Source organism: Saimiri boliviensis, chromosome 21 (genome assembly GCF_048565385.1).
Source record: "Saimiri boliviensis isolate mSaiBol1 chromosome 21, mSaiBol1.pri, whole genome shotgun sequence".
Taxonomy (NCBI): Eukaryota; Metazoa; Chordata; class Mammalia; order Primates; family Cebidae; genus Saimiri; species Saimiri boliviensis.
In genome coordinates, this window is record NC_133469.1 from 23939580 (window position 1) to 23958000 (window position 18421).

Sequence of the window (18421 nt, forward strand, 5' to 3'; positions counted from 1 at the left end):
TCACTACAGGCCAGGCATATGCGCTTGTCATCTCAGTCCCTGCAGCACCCAGCAAGGTCAGCATCGGTATCCCCATGTTACAGATGTGGAAACAGCCCTTGAGGGTTACCCAAGCCAGGCTTTGAACCTGATGGTCTGATTTCCTTGTCCAGCCAGATCCCCAAAGTCTCGAGTTCCACACTGAGGTGTGCCTGGCTCACTTCGACTTGGGCTTGTTCCTTTTCTGGATCCCAGATTTCCATCCAAATTGGTCAGGATAGGTTTCTGACTGTCCCTGAAGTCCCCATCCCAGTCCTTTCCAGATTCTGCACTGTGGGGTGGACCTTGATTCAGTGATTGGTCACCCAGTGTCTTCCCCTGGGCTCCTGGAACTGTACATGAGCCCTCTACCTGACTGTGTTCAGTTTGGAAGGGGAACCAGTGTTTCTCCTCAGGTTCCTGCCTGGCGTAGCGTCCCAGTCAGGACTACATGGGAGACATTCAGCAGAGGTTTACAGACACGACCACTTAGGTACAGTCATCGTAATTATACCCTTAATCATCTGCCATGAGGTCCCGTGTAGATACTTTTACTTGTGTCAAAGCACATGGCCTTAGGTCTTAGACCACAATTCTTGTGAGCCCTGAGTGAGTTTTGTGTTGTTAGGCCTAGGGAACCCTACTGATTATTCTGTTCCTCCCTCGAATCCCCCCTCGGGATGAGCCAGCTAAACTCCCAATCCCAGGCACCCATGTGTCAGATGCTGCCGTGGGCTCCTACTCTCTGTCCCTTGCCCCAAGATAGGTGGCTTGCCCAGCTGAGTGCTAAGGGATGTCAGCACAACCTTTCCCACAGTGACACAGCAGCTGTGGGGCAAGCCTGCTGGGCCACCTGAGACCTCCCCTCCTGCTCAGTCCTGCCGAGTCCAGGCCCAGCCTACAGACCTGCTCCCCAGTGCTGCAGCCCAAAAATGATGGCTTTCTTTGCAGCGGGCTGGCTTGAGGTAGGCTCTGACTACCAGAGACGAGCAGATAGAATTCAGTCACAGCATCAGCAGGGCCAACATAGGGAAACCCCATCTCTACCAAAAATACAAAAATTAGCGTGGTGGCATGTGCCTGTAATCCCAGGTACTTGAGAGGATGAAGCAGGAAATTGCTTGAACTGGGGAGGCAGAGGTTGCAGATAGCCAAGATTGCGCCACCACACTCCAGCCTGGGTGACAGAGCAAGAACTCTGTCTCACACACACAAAAAAGAATTCAGTCCCAGCCTACAGAGAGCTCCCTGCTGCCCATGCTGCGTAGAGTGTTCTCTGATTCATACTCTCCAAGTAAACATTTGTAAACAGAAGCATCTCACTTGCCTCTCCGTGTTTGGAGCCAGTAGCAACAGTGTCTCATTAGGAAAGCAGTTGGTGGAGCTCCTTCCTTAGCTGACCTCCTTGAGCCTGCTGGGGTCACTGGCTCAGCAGGATAGAAGTGACACAAAGCAGGGCTCTAAGTGGCCTGTTGTGGCCAGGATCTCACTGTACTGGCTGCACATCTGCTACCACTGCCTGGGGTCTGAGCTCCAGCCTTACCCTGGGCCTGTGGCTGAGCATTACGGGACTCTCTCTGGAAAGGCAACAGCCTGCTTTTGCAGGGCCCACCTGGGGCCCTGGTGGTCACTCAGGACAGAAACTGGACAGTGTCCAGACTATTCTGTAAGGCACTCCTTGTTTGGGAGCGACATATATCTCCTACGCCAGCCAGCCAGCCAGCCAGCCTCCTGGACACAGAGATGCATGCCATCATCCCCACACTTTTCCCAGGCTGCCTTGATAGAGACCTTCTCAGAACTGGTCTGGCTAGTTGCAGCCAGAAGACTGTCCTGTGGGACGGGGCCAACATAGTGAAACTATGTTGCTTTATCGCATGTGGCTACTATGTGGGTACTATGTGGCTTTATCCAATGAGCAAGACATGCTTCCTGGGTGATCATCAGGTGCATTGGCTCTTCAAAGCCCCCACACCTCTTGGTCAGCATCAGCATGAGCTCAGGAAAGCACAGGCAGCCTGTGGGCAAGAGGACAGAAGTCTTTTTTATCCAAGATCTCAGGGAGGCTCCAACAGCCCCACCAGCCCCACCCTGGCCCAATCCACCTCCCCCTCTGGCTGTACCTGCCCAGGGGAGGGCCTTATTGGGCCCAGGCAGAGGAAAGGCTCTGTACCTTCCAGAGCTGCTGTCTTGGCTACAGCGCCCAACCCCCATAACACCTTCCCCCACCTCTGCCTTCCCAGTGACGTGGTGTGTGTCGCCTGTGAAAAAAGGATGCTGTCAGTGTTCTCCACCTGTGGTCGCCGTCTCCTTTCTCCTATCCTCCTGCCATCCCCGATCTCTACTTTGCATTGCACAGGCTCCTACGTCATGGCGCTCACCGCTGCAGCCACACTGTCCGTCTGGTGAGAGGCAGGCACAGGGTGGGGTGGGCTCCAAGCAGGGCAGGAGAGGGCTGTGCAGGCCCTACCTCACTGCAGGGGCAGGGAAGGCAATAGAGAAGGCTGGCCATCAGGCCCCAGAGGAGGCCCTAAGCAGTCAGTGATAGTGCTTGTGTTGGGTGCCTCGGGTAGGCTGAGGGCTGTGGGATGGTATGCAAGGGGAATAGAGGCAGCTGGAGTGGCCCATGCAACCAGTTGCACTGTCAGGGTCCTAGGTGGGGTTCATCAGAAATGGAGTCTTGGCTGGCAGATTGTGACCATGTTCCTGATGTGGCTGCTGTGGCCTGGCTTCCCCCAAAGTGGTATGGGTGCTGAGGGTTCCCCATGGCTCTGTTGCCTGGGCTCTGTGCTGCAACCTTAGGCACAGGGAGTGTAGGGGCACATGGGGAACAGAAGCTACTTATAGCCCAGAGCCCTCTCACTAGGAAAGGCCAGGTTAGAGACGCATGCAGTAGGGACCAGGGTGTCTGAGTGACTGAGGCACAGTCTGATGTGTTTACCTAGATTGGTGAGTAAACTGTTCCCTGTCTCCCTCCTAGGGATGTTCATAGACAGGTGGTTGTGGTGAAAGAAGAGTCTCTACACTCCATCTTGGCAGGTAATCCAGGCAGCAGGCTGCCCCTACTCTCCTGGGGGCCCAAGTTCCTGTCTGATGCTACAGAAGGGCCCCACTCAGAGAGCCAGGCTCTGGCCACAGCCCAAGGCTCTCAGTGAGGCAGGAGGTGCGGCTGTGCTTCAGGAGACACACAGTTTCTGGGGACATGTTTGAATGGGTCCCCAAGAGGTAACAAGAGCCTGGTGTGTGGCAGTGAGAATGGCTTGCCCTCCCTATTTGCCAAGGCAGTGTTAACATATTTGCTGCTAAGACTGTGGAAGCTAGAGTTCAGATTTCTCCCTTGGTGTGTTTGCAAACACTTGCTGATCAGAATACACCTAGAACTCATTCTTGTGCTTTTCCCCCAGGAAGTGATATGACGGTATCACAGATCTTGCTGACGCAGCATGGAATCCCAGTAATGAACTTGTCCGATGGGAAGGCGTACTGCTTTAATCCGTCACTTTCTACATGGTAAGCAAGCTAACCCCCAGCCCTATTCCCTAGAAGAGTGTCTGTCTGCTTTGGACAGTGGAGCAAAGGGTCATGGCCAACAGGGCTGCCTAGCCCTGCTTTTCCTGAGAGTCAGGCCCTGGAATGTAGGCTGCAGTGACTATCCATGCATGCTCCCCTGTCCTAGCAGGACTCTACAGCCTGTGACCTCTCCCTTAGAGCATATGTGCAGGAGCACTGTCCTCTTGCATTATTTTCAGGAGCCACTTTTTGAAAAAGGACAAAAATTTGTATGGTTCTTGCTGTGGCCACCTTAGCCACCATGAGCATAGGTGAGTCAGATGTACAGGAGCCTTACCAGCACTAGTCAATTTTTGTGAGTTTAGTGAGCACTTCAGACTTCCTCAGTGAATTCGTAAGATGCTCATCCACTTATCCACGTATGATGGTCTGTACCTTTCCTCTGTCCGCTGTGGAATTTGAAGCTCCTTTCTGTACTTGCAAAATAATTTATGCAACACAACTCTTAACCCAGCCACATGAAATATGTATGTTGTGTTCTAGCCACTCCAAGTTCTTTTCTTCTATCTCCACCTTTGATCCTTAAGAACCAAAGCTTGCTACCTCCTAGCCCCTTTTCTGTTAAGAACTGCCATGCAGAAGTTTATATTCACAAAGAGACTTGTTTCTTGAATTTGGAAAAAAAAAAATCTGCTGGGTACGATGACTCACACTTGTAATCCCAGCACTGTGCAAAGCTGAAAGGACTGCTTTATCCCAGGAGTTTGAGACAGCATGGGCAACGTAGTAAGACTGTCTCTACAAAAAAAATTTTTTTTTAGATAAGCCAGGTGCAGTGGCACACACCTGAAGTCACACCTCCTTAGGAAACTGAAGCCCAGGAGGTCAAGGCTGCAGTGAGCCATGATCGTACTACTGCATTCCAGCCTGGGCAACAGAGTGCGACCCTGTCTCAAAAGAAAAAAATCTCCACTGCCCGCTTCTCCAAATTGCAAAATGTTGTCTATTAAATCTGATTGCTGTAATAATGGAAATAAACTGACTATTTAAGAAGAGAAGTATTGACAAGAGGCATATTTGTATTTTGGACACATTTACAAAGACACCTAGCTGTTCTAAAAGTGTGTGAAGAGTGTTTTCTTCACAAGAATGAGAAGGGTCCCAAGAAGGCGGAAGGACTGCCAGTCTTGGGTAGTTGTAGAAGTACAAGCAGGTAGAGGCCTAGCATTGCTTGCCAGCTACAGGGCCCAGGCCACATGGGTCCCTGGGCAGACCATAGCTGTGTTTGAGCTAAGCATCAGAGCTCACAGCATATAGAGGCCTGCAGTCATCATGAACCAACATATGGAGCTGAAATGTTCACAGCAAGGGCCCTATCCACAGACTTCGCTTCATTCATTGTTTTCTGGAACAATAATCTGTCAGGCCCATTATGTAACCTGTCACTGATAGGCACCTGTGCCAAAGTGCAGGCACGCTCAGTCTCTGCCAGCTTTCCTCCCCATGTGTCAGCAGGGGCTGCTTCTCTGTGACCTCCTTGCCAGCCTCCTCTGGTAGATCTCTTGGTTTTCCTGAGCTCTGTTCCTGCCTTTGCCTCCCCAGGAACCTGGTTTCTGACAAGCAGGACTCACTGGCTCAGTGTGCGGACTTTAGGAGCAGCCTGCCATCCCAGGACGCCATGCTGTGCTCAGGACCGTTAGCCATAATCCAGGGCCGCACCTCCAAGTACGTGACCTGAATGCCATGGCCACTGTTCTTAGTCCTGTCCTGGGGAAGTGACTGGGTCAGTGCACGCTTAGTCCCACCCAGTCCTGGTCTTTACCTACCCCTCCCCTGTACCCCAGGTGCTGGTCAGCATAGGCACGCCGGGCAGGACGGACTAGGGGTGCTGAGGGTAGTGGGCCTGCATCAGGTAATTTCTTGTGGTTGGGGGTAGCAGTCACTGGCCCTATCACTTCAGGGGCCCAGATGGCAGGTGCTATTGAGATACCCCAATGGTGCCAGGAGGTACATGGCTGGGATGTGGGGATGGGCAGACAACAAGGATTCTGACATTTGCCTACAGACTGGCTGGTGGATGGGAAGCCTAGACAGCCCTAGTGCCTGCCTCCCCTGCCAGCTCCTTGCCTGAGGCACATGGGGGCAGTTCCTGACTCTGCTTAGTGCCTGCTTCCTCATCATGGAAACTCTCCTGGTCTCTGCAGCTCGGGAAGGCAGGCTGCCCGGCTCTTCTCCGTGCCTCATGTGGTGCAGCAAGAAACCACCCTGGCCTACCTAGAGAACCAGGTGGCAGCAGCACTCACCCTGCAGTCCAGCCACGAGTACCGCCATTGGCTCCTCCTCTACGCACGGTACCTTGTAAATGAAGGTGAGGTTCCTAACAGCTCTGAACAACCTTCTCCTTCTGCCCCTTCATCTTCCCAGGCCTGGCTTAGTCCCTGTGAAATCAGGGAAAAGGTGTGCTGGCCCAGATCCCAGCCTACTGCTCTCACATCAACAAGGTGGGCCCCACAGCCTCTACCTCCCAGCCTGAGCTGCAATCAAGGCAGCTCAGCAGGCACCCAGCCCCTTATAGGCTCTGAGGCTCTGGGTAGAGTGGCCCTGAGGGTGTTCCCACAGAGGAGCAGCAGGACAGGCAGCAGGAGGGAGGGATAGACGCCTGAGTGGAGAGACATGGCCTGAAGGAGCAGATTCTACATTCTGGCTCTTGCCCTGCACCACACCGTGACAGTGCTGCTAATCTGTGAGGGCATCTTGTGACAGTGTTTCTCTTTCTCTCTCTTCCTCCTCCCAGCCTCTCCTGCCTTGGACAGGCTTGCCTGCTGTCCTGGACTTCCTGAGGCCCTCTGTTCCTTGCATTCCCTGCCAGAGCTCTCACCCCTCTGCAGCCTCCCCTGCAGAAAGTCAGGTGTGCTGGAAGAGGTGGCTGCACTGTCCTCAACAGTGACTCCAATAGCCTTACCAGCTTTTCCTCCCACTTGACTGCAGCCTCCAGGGTACGGCATGGGGCAGGCCCTCCCAGAGCTCTCCCTATACAGCTTCCTGGCCTTTTTGCTTTATTTTTGTCATTACCCTCCCCATTTTGATTATAACTTGGAAAACATTTAAGTACAGAAAAGACAGAGAAAATCATATCAAACCCTCACAAATATAATTCCTAGAACTAACATGTCACATGTGCCTCTGGCTGTGTAAATATGAGTGTGCGTGTCTGTACACTTGTAAACGACAGCAAATATTACTGATCAGCTTGAAGCCTCGCTTCCCTCCCTGCAAGCTGCAATGATGAATTTGATGTTTACCCTTTTCCAATAGGTCTGTGTGGTTGCCATTATGTGTGTTCCCGGCTTTTCTGAATACTCAGCCTTCCCAGGCCCTCATACCTCTTCTGTGGTGCTGTAGTCGCATCTTCCCTGGGAGCCCCTCCTCTCACTCCACTCTGGTTTGCTTCATCCTGGGTGTTGACTGGGACTTGTCCTGATGCCCTGCCTCAAGTCCCCACCCCCTCTTGACCCTGGCATCCATCTCGGGATCACTTCTGCTGCTTGCTTCTCTTTCTCTGTCTTCCACATGACTGTTTCAGTGTCCATACACCAGTCACCCACCTTCCTTCCTGTCCCTTGTTTCCTTGGCTATGAAAGGAGGAATCTAGTATAAAAGTGGACCCCATTCACTTCCAAAATTCCTCAGATTCCAGTTTCATCTCTCTTATTCTCCACCCTTTTCTTTGGATAATTGAATCCATTCCCTATTGCTTTAGCTGCCCCAAGTGCTGACAGTCCCCCATGCTCTGCCTCCAGTCTTTCTGGCAGCGCTACTGGGTGGTGCCCATAATTCTTGAGTTGATGAGCCTATGCCTTCTTCACTTAGTTACCCCTCTTCAGTTGTGCCTTTACCATCTCTACCTCCTGCGGGCTGGCCTCCCCACCCTTCCGACCTCCTTTCAACACCAGCTGCCACCCCATCTTCTCAAAGACAGATCTCACCAGCCCACAATTTCCCATATTTTCCCATCACCTTAAGGAGTTTATCACAGAACTGGCCACGTCTCATTTTTCCTCTGGGCCCAGTACACAGAGGAGGTACGACAGATGTTGTCAGGGGAGTGAGCAAGTAAGTGAAAATCTGTGATTATGGATCTCAGTGCCCCATACTGAGAGACAGGCAGGGGTGTTTTGCCCATAGTAGGCAATAAAATACACGTGTATTTATTCTGATTTGATAGACACAACAACATAGCATATTCTTGATTTTTATTTCTTTTTGTAATGTGTTCCTATTTCTGTTTTGTTTTGTTTTTTTTTTGTTTGTTTTGTTTTGTTTTTTTGTTTTTCTATAATTAGGGTTTGAATACCGACTTCGAGAAATATGCAAGGACTTACTGGGTCCGGTTCACTACTCCACTGGAAGCCAGTGGGAGTCAACAGTAGTGGTAGGTGCTTCTTTCATTGTTGCTGCAAGAATTCTTTCTTGAAACATGAAGGTGAAGATTTTTTAAATAAGCCAAAGTGCTTTGAAATTCTGTCCCATTAGACTTCTCTAGCACCCAGCCTCAGGTCCCAGCATCAGGAGCCATGGAGTGCTCCACCACATGCCTGTGCTGAGGGAGGCTGCCTGCAGGGCTCTGGGTTTGGTTGTGAAGATGTAAAGTACTTCCCTGCCTTCATGGAGCTCAGTCTGTAGGGATGCACACATAAGCAAGGAGGCAGTTCGATCAGCAGGATACTTTCAGACTAGATCCAGAGTAAGAAGGAAGTAATAAGCAGGGTCTTCAGATGAGAGTGCCTGGGAAGGAGTGACCAGGGAAGGCCTCATAAGAGGATACTGCAGATGAAACCCAAGGATAATAGTGAGATGGCCATACAGAGACCTGGGGAAAGCGTTTCCTAGTAGAGGTGAGTGCTTGATCTCTCTGAAGCCACTGTGACTGGCACATAGAAGGCAAAAGAAGAGAGTGGTGTGAGAGGAGGCAAAAGGTAGACTACAGAGCCTTGCAAGGAGCTAGCGTTTTCTTCTTAGCAGAGTTGGTGCAGAGGTGTCACTAACTAAAATAAACAGTCAGGGAGTGCCTTCTATAACAGTCCCAGGAAGAGATGAAGGTGGCTTGGATCAGTGTGGTAGCCATGGAGAGGGGAAAGGAGACAGATTCAAGATGTATTTTGGAGGCAGAACCAATAAGATTTGATGGGTGGTTGGATGTGGAAAGAAAGAGCATAATGAACATGTGACACCACCAGTTGTTTTCAGCTGCAAAAAAAAAAAAAAAGGATGCTGGAACCATTGATTAAATCAAGAAAGGAACATGTTGGTGGGGGATGGGAGAAGGTATGGATCTAAGAGTTAGCTCACAGCTTCATTTAGTCATTGAGTAGTTACTGATGGGGAGCTTCCCCTGGCCAGGCGTGTTATAGGCATGGGGCAGGCAGCAGTGAATAATGCAGACCGAGTCTCTGCATTCGTGGATCTGCTTTCTTATGGAGAGAGATAGACTAAGCACATGAGAAGCGGTATCTGTAGTGTCTTGAGTGGTGATGGAACTCAGTCTGTAGGGATGCACACATAAGCAAGGAGGCAGTTTGGTCAACAAGATACTTTCAGACTAGATTCAGACTAAAAAGGAAAAAAAAATTAAAAGGGTAGGGGGCTAGGTGCGGTGGCTCACGCCTATAATTCCAGCACTTTGGGAGGCTGAGGTGGGCAGATTGCCTGAGCTCAGGAGTTCAAGACCAGTCTGGGCAACACGGTGAAACCCCATCTCTACTAAAATACAGAAAATTAGCTGGGTGTGGTGGTATACACCTGTAGTCCCAGCTACTTGCAGAAGAATTGCAAGAACCCAGGAGGCGGATGTTGCAGTGAGCCAAGATCACGCACTGCACTCCAGCCTGGACAACAGAGCAAGACTCCGTCTCAAAAAAAAAGGTCGGGGGACAGGGGGTTACAGAATACTGGCAGGATGCTATTTCATGTTAGGCAATTAAGAAAGGCCAAACTGGCTGGGCGTGGTGGCTCACGCCTATAATCCCAGCACTTTGGGAGGCCGAGACAGGTGGATCACGAGGTCAAGAGATCGAGACCATCCTGGTCAACATGGTGAAACCCTGTCTCTACTAAAAATACAAAAATTAGCTGGGCATGGTGGTGCACTCCTTTAGTCCCAGCTACTCGGGAGGCTGAGGCAGGAGAATTGCTTGAACCCAGGAGACAGAGGTTGCAGTGAGCCGAGATCACGCCATTGCACTCCAGCCTGGGTAACAAGAGCGAAACTCCTGATTCTCAAAAAAAAAAAAAGAAAGAAAGAAAGGCCAAACTAATAGAAAAGCAGAAACCAGAAAAGGATGAAGCCATCCATTTACTTTGGAGAAGAACATCCAGGCAGAGGGAAAGTACAAAGGCCTGAGGTAGGAGAGCTTGGAGTTTAAAAGGAGCAGCCCAATGGAATGGTAATGGAAGGGCGAAAGGAGTTGACATCAAAAAGGCTGGAGGGTCAGCCCTCACAGGTCTTGGTGTGTACAGAGGCCTAATTTTTTATTCCATTTTAAAATTTGACTGTTGGTATTCCTTAATTGGCTTGGGTAATAGAATCCTAGATTCAAAGTCAAATCCCCTTAGGTCGCTGAGGCATTGTTCCATAGAATTTGCGGCTAGTGTTATTGCTAAAAAAAAAAAAAAATCTATTGGAAATCTAATTTCCATTGCTTTGTAAGTACTTTGGGATTCTAGCTCGGTGTTTTAAAGATTCAGAAAGCTCATTCATTCTGTGGAAATAGAGAAAGAAACCAGTGATTTTCTTTTTCGATTGTTTCTTCCCTTTCATTTTCCCCATCATCTCAGAGAAGTAATATCCTCCCTTTTTAAAATCAGCTGTATCAACGGGTGCAGTGGCTCATGCCTGTAATCCCAGCACTTTGGGAGACCAAGGCAAGTGGATCACCTGAGGTCAGGAGTTCAAGACTAGCCTGGCCAACATGCTGAAATCCCGTCTGCACTAAAAATATAAAAATTAGCCAGCCATGTTGGTACACGCTTATAATCCCAGCTACTGGGGGAGGCTGAGGCAGGAGAATCATTTGAACCTGAGAGGCAGAGGCTGCAGTGAGCCAAGATCACACCACTACACTCCAGCCTGGGAGACAGAGTGAGGCTTCGTCTCAAGGAAAGGAAAAATAAATAAAATCAGCTGTATCAGGCCAGGAATGGTGGCTCATGCCTATAATCCCAGCACTTTGAGAGGCCAAGGCAGGTGCATCACCTGAGGTCAGGAGTTCGAGACGAATCCCGCCAACTTGGTGAAACCCTGTCTCTACTAAAAAAAATACAAAAATTTCTGGGCGCGGTGGCTCAAGCCTGTAATCCCAGCACTTTGGGAGGCCGAGGTGGGTGGATCACGAGGTCGAGAGATCGAGACCATCCTGGTCAACATGGTGAAACCCCGTCTCTACTAAAAGTGCAAAAAATTAGCTGGGCATGGTGGCACGTGCCTGTAATCCCAGCTACTCAGGAGGCTGAGGCAGGAGAATTGCCTGAGCCCAGGAGGCGGAGGTTGCAGTGAGCTGAGATCGCGCCATTGCACTCCAGCCTGGGTAACAAGGGTGAAACTCTGTCTCAAAAAAAAAAAAAAAAAAAAAAAAAAAAAAAAAAAAATTAGCTGGGCATGGTGACATGCACCTATAATTCCAGCTACCCGGCAACCTAAGGCAGGAGAATCATTTGAACCCAGGAGGCAGAGCTGAGATCACGCCATTGTACTCTAGCCTGGGTGACAAGAGTGAAACTCCATCTCAAAAAAAAAAAAAAAAAAAAATCAGCTGTATTATTTTTTATGTTTTCAGTTCTCTGCCGGATTTTTAATTCAGTCTTTTATCTATTTTAGCATAGTAAGCTTATTTTAAAGTTTTATGTCTGATAATTCTTGTATTGGGAGCCTTTGCAGATCTACTTCCATTGGCTATAAATATTTCTGCTGTTTCTCAAATTCGTGTTGTCTTATCTCCTTATGTACCTGCTTATTTTTTACTGTCTGGTAGACATAATATTTGAAAAATTTACTGTACAAATTGTTTGAGGCCTAAGATGATGTTATCTTCTTCTGCAGAACACTTCCAGTTGCTTCTGCCAGCTTCTTGGCAGTAGTGTAGGGACACCATGATCCAGTTCAGGGACTGAGGTTTTCTAGGCTGCCTGGAACTCAAAGCTGGGCGCTAGCTGGTATAGAGGCTGGTTTACTTCCAGTTTATACTTGCATACCTTTGGAATACTAGGACAAAGGAGGGGTAGGTTAGCCAGGGCCCTAGCCCCCACTTTGGTCATCCTAGGCCTTCAAGTTTTTTTGTTTTTGTTTTTGTTTTTTTTGAGACAGAGACAGAGTTTTGCTCTGTCACCTAGGCTGGAGTACAGTGGCACAATCTCAGCTCACTGTAACGTCTCGGGTTCAAGTGATTCTCCTGCCTCAGCCTCCTGAGTAGCTGGGATTATAGGCATGCACCACTACACCTGGCTAATTTTTGTGTTTTTGGTAGAGGCAGGGTTTTGCCATGTTGGCTAGGCTGGTCTCAAACTCCTGACCACAGGTGATCCACCTGCCTCAGCCTCCCAAAGTGCTGGAATAATGGGTGTAAGCCACTGTGGCCAACACAGGCCCTCAGATTTGATAGAAGTTCTGCTTAGCCTCTTCTTTAGGGGTAAATATTTCCAAAGCAAAGTATCCCTGTTTGGATTTCTGTCTTCTCCACACCATGGTTCAGTCATTTGTCATTAACATGTTTTGCTTCTATTTGTCCGACTTCTTTCTTTGTTGTCAGTGAGGAAGGTTGTTCTGAATTGCATGGTCTGTTAATGGAAGAAAAGACTTGTGATATCTTCTCAGATATTAGCTGCAGATGCTAACATTTTCTGAAATAACTTGTTCCCTGAATTATCTGCCTTTTCTGGGTTCAGTCTTTGATTTGTTCATCATGGTGTTTACTTTAGAACATTTTACCCTATCTGGAAATCTTTGGTTATCAGGTTGTCAGTTATAAGTGAAGGACCCAGACTGGTAGCTGACTAAAGTTTTCTTATCTTTTTCTTTTTTGAGATAGAGTGTTGCTTTTTTGGCCAGGCTGGAGTGCAATGGCACGATCTCGGCCCACTGCAACCTGTCTCTGGGCTCAAGCAATTCTCCTGCCTCAGCCTCCTGAGTAGCTGAGATTACAGGCATGTGTCACCACACCCAGCTAATTTTTGTATTTTTAGTAGACATGAGGTTTTACTATGTTGGCCAGGCTGGTCTTAAACTCCTAACCTTAGGTAATCCACCAGCCTAGGCCTCCCAAAGTTCTGGGATTACAGGCATGAGCCACTGTGCCCTGCCCCAGGTTTCCTTTTGAAAAGTACAGCTGTTTGCTCAGCGTGTCTCACCTCCAGGGCAGGCCATCTACTCGAGTGGGAGGCAGGCAGACTCCTCCTCATGGGTAGGTTGTGAAGCTTCAGTCTGATCCAGCTGTCATTCTGTCAGCCTTAGCCCAAGATGCCATCCAAAGCGCAACATAGTAGTTCTCTTTCTCAGCCTGAAAGTAATCACTCTGGGCTTTGGTGGTACAGACTGAAGGAGCCACAAACAGGCTACCAATTAATGGCTGTGATTTCTTTTTTTCCTCCTCATTCCTTACCAACTCCAAACAGGACACTTTACTGAGGCAGTAAGTGGTAAAGAAGGAGAATTTGTCGTTCCCCACCCAGAGTCACCTGTCAGTGTGTACTTTCCACCCTCTGTAAAGGTCTCCTGGCCATTCCCTCATGGTCCCAAGGTGGCTTCTATGTCCAAGATCAGGGAAGGAGAGAGAAAAGGCGAAATCTGGTAACAGCAACATTCACCCTCTCATCAGGAAAAAAAGTCTCCCAGAAACTAGTCTGTGCCTCATAGGCAACCATTAAATCACTTGGACACCCACCCCTACTGCAAGGAAGGCTGGGAAAATGAGCAGCTTTTCTGCCTGTGTACAAAGAATATGTAGGAGAAGAGGATTTAGAGCAGACATAGACATAGCCAATCCCAGTGTCTGCCAGATCCTCTCCTGATCTCAACACTATTCTGAATTTATTCCTTTTTTTCTGTATTATTACTGTCTTTTCATCTAGATATTGAGGCAGAGGAGATGAGTGAGCGTGAGCCTTCTGTGCTTTTGTTGGGTTTATTTACCAACACTTTTTTTTTTTTTTTTTTTTTTCCTGAGACAGAGTCTCTTTCTGTCACCCAGGCTAGAGTGTGGACTGCAGTGACGTGATCTTGGCTTCTTGGCTCACTGCAGCCTCCACCTCCTGGGTTCAAGCTATTCTCCTGCCTCAGCCTCCCAAGTAGCTGGGATAATAAGCACGCACCACCATGCCCAGCTGATTTTTGTATTTTTAGTGGAGACAGGGTTTCGCTATATTGGCCAGACTGGTCTTGAACTCCTAGCCTCAGATGATCTGCCTGCGTCAGCCTCCCAAAGTGCTGGGATTACAAGCATGAGCCACCGCACCCAGCCGTATTTATCAACACTCTTATGGTGAGAATTGATCATTCAAATGGAACTGATTCTTCAAATAACTGGGAAAATGTAGCTATGGTTGGAGGATGGACTTCCAACCAGCCATGCTGACTCAACAGCCCTCCCAAGAAGACTTGTTAGGAGAGCATCATTTCATATATTAAAGAGCTGCTTGTGTTTCCTTTTCTTTGACCTATCTGTTGAAATACTTGTTGCCATTTGTTTTTCTCACTGGTTTGTAGGGACTTTATGTATATTATAGAAGCTCTCTATATACTCTGATTTGAGCTTCCAGTGCACCACAGGGATGCCAAAGTTTCAGATTTCTTTCAATTTCAAGGATCCTTTGCATAGTTCAGTGTGCACAGGAGGAAAATGGTAAGCAGAAGGTTGGAGCACTAAGCAACCACCATTCAGGTTCCTGAGCTCTGTTCTGACTCCAGCCTCCCCAGCCAGTCCCTGCTGTTAGGAAGCCTCCCTTTGCTGTGGTCTTCAGTGTAAGGCAGGGGTCCCCAACCCCTGGGCCACAGACCAATCAGCACCAACATTAAATTCTCATAGGAACACAAACCCATTGTGAACTGCACATACGAGTGATCTAGGTTGTGTGCTCCTTATGGGAATCTAATACCTGATGATCTGAGGTGGAACAGTTTTATCCTGAAACCGTCTTCCCCTCCCCAGCTGAAATTGTCTGAAAAATTTGTGAAAAAATTGTGTTCCACAAAACCAGTCCAGGGTGCCAAAAAGGTTGGGGACTGCTGCTGTAAGACCTGTGGCCGTGGCCAGAGAGGTGGTGATTAGTTGTGTGTTGCAGACCGTACAGAGCTATACATCACATCCTGAAACAATGGAGAAACCAACCTTTACTAAGAGCCGAGGGGTAAGGAAATATTAATAGTACTTGGTTGCTCTTCGTATTGACTTCAGACCAGAGGGCATGTCCTCTTGTAGCTTCTTCCTAATACCATAGGCAGGCAGAATGTTTGGCTTTGTTTATAGTAGTTTTTTGGTGAATCTTTAGGGTTTTCTGTATATAAGATCATGTCATCTGTGATCAGAGATAATTTTACTACTTTTTTCCCAATTTGGTTGCCTTTTATTTCTTTATCTTGCCTAATTGATTTGTCTAGGACTTTGAATGCTATGTTAAATAGAAGTGCTGGAAGCAAACATCCTTCTCTTGTTCCTGTTATTACAGGACAAGCTTTTAGTCTTTTACCATTAAGTATGATGTTAGCTGTGGGCTTTTTATTTATGGTCTTTATTATGTTTTCTTCCATTCCTAGTTTGTTGAGTGCTTTTATCAAGAAAGGGTGTTGAATTTTCTCAGATGTTTTTCTGTGTCAAGATCATCATGCCATTTTAAAATTTTCTTTTATTTCCTTAAGGTGATATATTACAATGATTGGTTTTCATATATTAAACCATTCTTGCATTTAAGGAACAAATCCAACTTGGTCATGGTGTATAATTCTTTTAATGTGCTATTGATTCTGTGTGTCAACGTTTTGTTAAGGATTTTTGCATCACTGTTTACAAAGGATATTGGTCTAATAGTTTTCTTGTAGAATCTTTGTCTGGCTTTGTCAGGGTAATTCTGTCCTCACAGCATGAAGTAGAAAGTATTTCTACCTATCCAAGTTTTTGGAAGGAGAATTGGTGTTAATTCTAGTTTAAATGTTTGGTAGAATACATCAGAGAAGCTATGTGATCCTAGGCTTTTTTTTTTTTTGAGACAGAGTCTTGCTCTGTCGCCAGGCTGGTGCGATCTTGGCTCACTGCAACCTCCGCCTCTTGGGTTCAAGCAGTTCTCTTGCCTGTTTCCTGAGGCACTGAGACTACAGGCACGCATCACCATGGCCAGCTAATTTTTGTATTTTTAGCCAAGACGGAGTTTCACCGTGTTGGCCAGGATAGTCTTCATCTCTTGACCTCAGGATCCACCTGCCTTGGCTTCCCAAAGTGCTGGGATTACAGGTGTGAGCCACTGCGCCCTGTCAATCCTAGGCTTTTCATTTCATTATGATTCAGTCTTGATAGCTTATTTATTTCCCTTTTATGTAGGTTATCAAATTTATAATCATGTAGTTGTTCATGCTGTTCTAATAATCTTTTTCATTTTTGTGGCATGGATAAAAATGTACCCTCTTTCAATTTTTATTTTCATTATTTGGATCTCCTCTCTTTTTCTTATGTTGTCTAGCTAAATGTTTGTCAATTTTGTTAATCTTTTCAAAGAATCAATTCTTGGTTCCCTTGATTTATCTCTATTATTGTTCTATTATCTATTTTCTTTATCTCTGTATTATCTTTATTATTTCCTTCTGCTAGTTTTGGGTATAGTTCTTTTTCTAGTTCCTTAAGATATAATGTTAGATTATTGATTTGAGGTCAGCTTTCACTGCATACTGTAAGTTTTGGTGTGTTGTATTTTTATTTTCATTTGTCTCACTTTGTTTAATAGTGTGGTTTTTTTTCAGCCAAGCATGGTGGTTCACACCTGTAATCCCAGCACTTTGGGAAGTTGAGGTGGGAAGATCACTTGAGGTCAGGAGTTTGAGACCAGCCTGAACAACATAGCAAGACTGTCACTGTCTGTCTCTGTCTGTCTGTCTGTCTGTCTCTCTCTTTCTCTCTCTCTCTCTCTTTCTTTCTCTCTCTCTCCCTTTCTCACTGTGGCCTCAACCTTCTGGCTCAAACAATCCTCCTACCTCTGCCTCCTGAGTAGCTGGGACTACAGATGTGCACCACCACACCCAACCAATTTTTGTATTTTTTGTTGATATGGGGTTTTGCCCTGTTGTCCAGGCTGGTTTCAAACTCCTCGGCTCAATCAGTCCATCCGTCTCAGGCTCCCAAAGTGCTGAGATTACAGGTGTGAGCCATCATACCCAACCATCTCCATCTCTTTATATAAAAATACATAAAATTTAAAATAACCTGTTTTCCAACTTCCACGATGTTGTAGATTTTTTATTTTTCCTTCTGTTGATTTCTAGTTTCATTGCATTGTAATCAGAAAAGACAATTTATATGATTTCAATCTTTTAAAATGTACTAAGACTTATTTGTGGCCTAACATATAGGCTGTCTTGGAGAATGTTTCATGTGCACTTGAGGAAAATATGTGTGCTTTGGCGGAGTGTATATGTTCATTATGTCCGTTTGGCCTCTAGTGTTCAGGTCCTCTGTTTCCTTATTGATTATCTGTCTAGTCATTCTGTCCCAATATTGAAAGTAGGATATTAAAGTCTCCTATTATTGTAGAGCTACATATTTCTGTCTACATTTTAAACATATGTGGTAAATTGAGACTTTTGGTAAATTGAGCCTTTTATCATTATGTAATATCCTTCTTTGTCTCTTATAACAGTTTTTGATATAACAATCATGTAACAGCCTATTTTGTCTGATGATATATTGCATCCCTGCTCTCTTTTAATTATTATTTGCATGGAATGTCTTTTTCTATTCTTTCACTTTCAACTTGTGCATGTCCTTAGGTCTAGGTGAGCCCTCTGTAAACCTAGCACTGTGGGAGTCTGAGATGGAAGGATCACTTGAGGCCAGGAATTCAAGACCAGCCTGGCCAACATGGTGTGAGACCTTGTCTCTCCAAAAAACTTTTTAAAAAACTTAGCCAGGCATGGTTGGACACGCTTCTGGTCCTTGCTACCCAGGAGGCTGAGGCAGGAGAATTTCTTGAGCTCAAGAGGTCAAGGCTGCTGTGACCTTACGTCCATGGCTGTGTGGCATGATTGTACCCACTGCACTACAACTGAGGCTAAAGAGCAAGACTCTATCTCCTAAATAAATAATTGAGTGAGTCTTTTTTAGATAGCATATAATTTGATCCTATTTTTTAATCCATTCTGCCAATCTATATCTTTTGATTGAAGAGTTTAATCTATTTACAGTTTAGTAATTACTGATAGGTAAAGACTTAGTATTTTATTTTAAAATTATTTTCTGTATATTTTGTAGATTCTTGTCCCATGTTTTATCCCTGTCTGCTTTCCTTTGTGTTTTTTATAGTGACTTGTTTTGATTCCCTTCTCATTTCTTTTTGTGTATATTCTACAGATATTTTCTTTGTTGTTACCACGGAGATTACATAAAACATTTCTAATATTAGAACAGTCTATCTTAAACTGATTTCAGTTGCATACAAGAACTTTACTCCTTTAGCTCCTCTAGTTCCACCCCACCTAAAATATTTTAGGTTATTCATGTAACAAATTATATATATCTTTGTTGTATACCCATTAACAGATTTGCGACCATTTTCATGCTTTTGTCTTTTAGATTTTATGAAATAAAAAATTGAATTACCAACCAAAATTATAACATAGGTTTTTTTTTGTTTGTTTTTTTTTTTG

The 18421-nt window shown here is 46.4% G+C and overlaps 1 protein-coding gene across 8 annotated transcripts in view; it reads left to right on the top strand.

Annotated features, from left to right (window-relative positions):
• Positions 1-18421, top strand: part of HIRA (histone cell cycle regulator) — a 104350-nt gene that overhangs the window by 75366 nt on the left and 10563 nt on the right. For 7 of the 8 annotated variants that reach the window (XM_010330500.3, XM_039462433.2, XM_074391200.1 and 4 more), the window contains 5 exons: positions 2262-2423; positions 2999-3057; positions 3423-3528; positions 5131-5253; positions 5733-5896. In XM_010330500.3, the coding sequence (XP_010328802.1) occupies positions 2262-2423; positions 2999-3057; positions 3423-3528; positions 5131-5253; positions 5733-5896 (614 nt within the window). Of the gene's footprint in view, positions 1-2261; positions 2424-2998; positions 3058-3422; positions 3529-5130; positions 5254-5732; positions 5897-7871; positions 7961-18421 lie in introns of all 8 variants that reach the window. The other variant, XM_039462434.2, reaches the window with a different exon arrangement.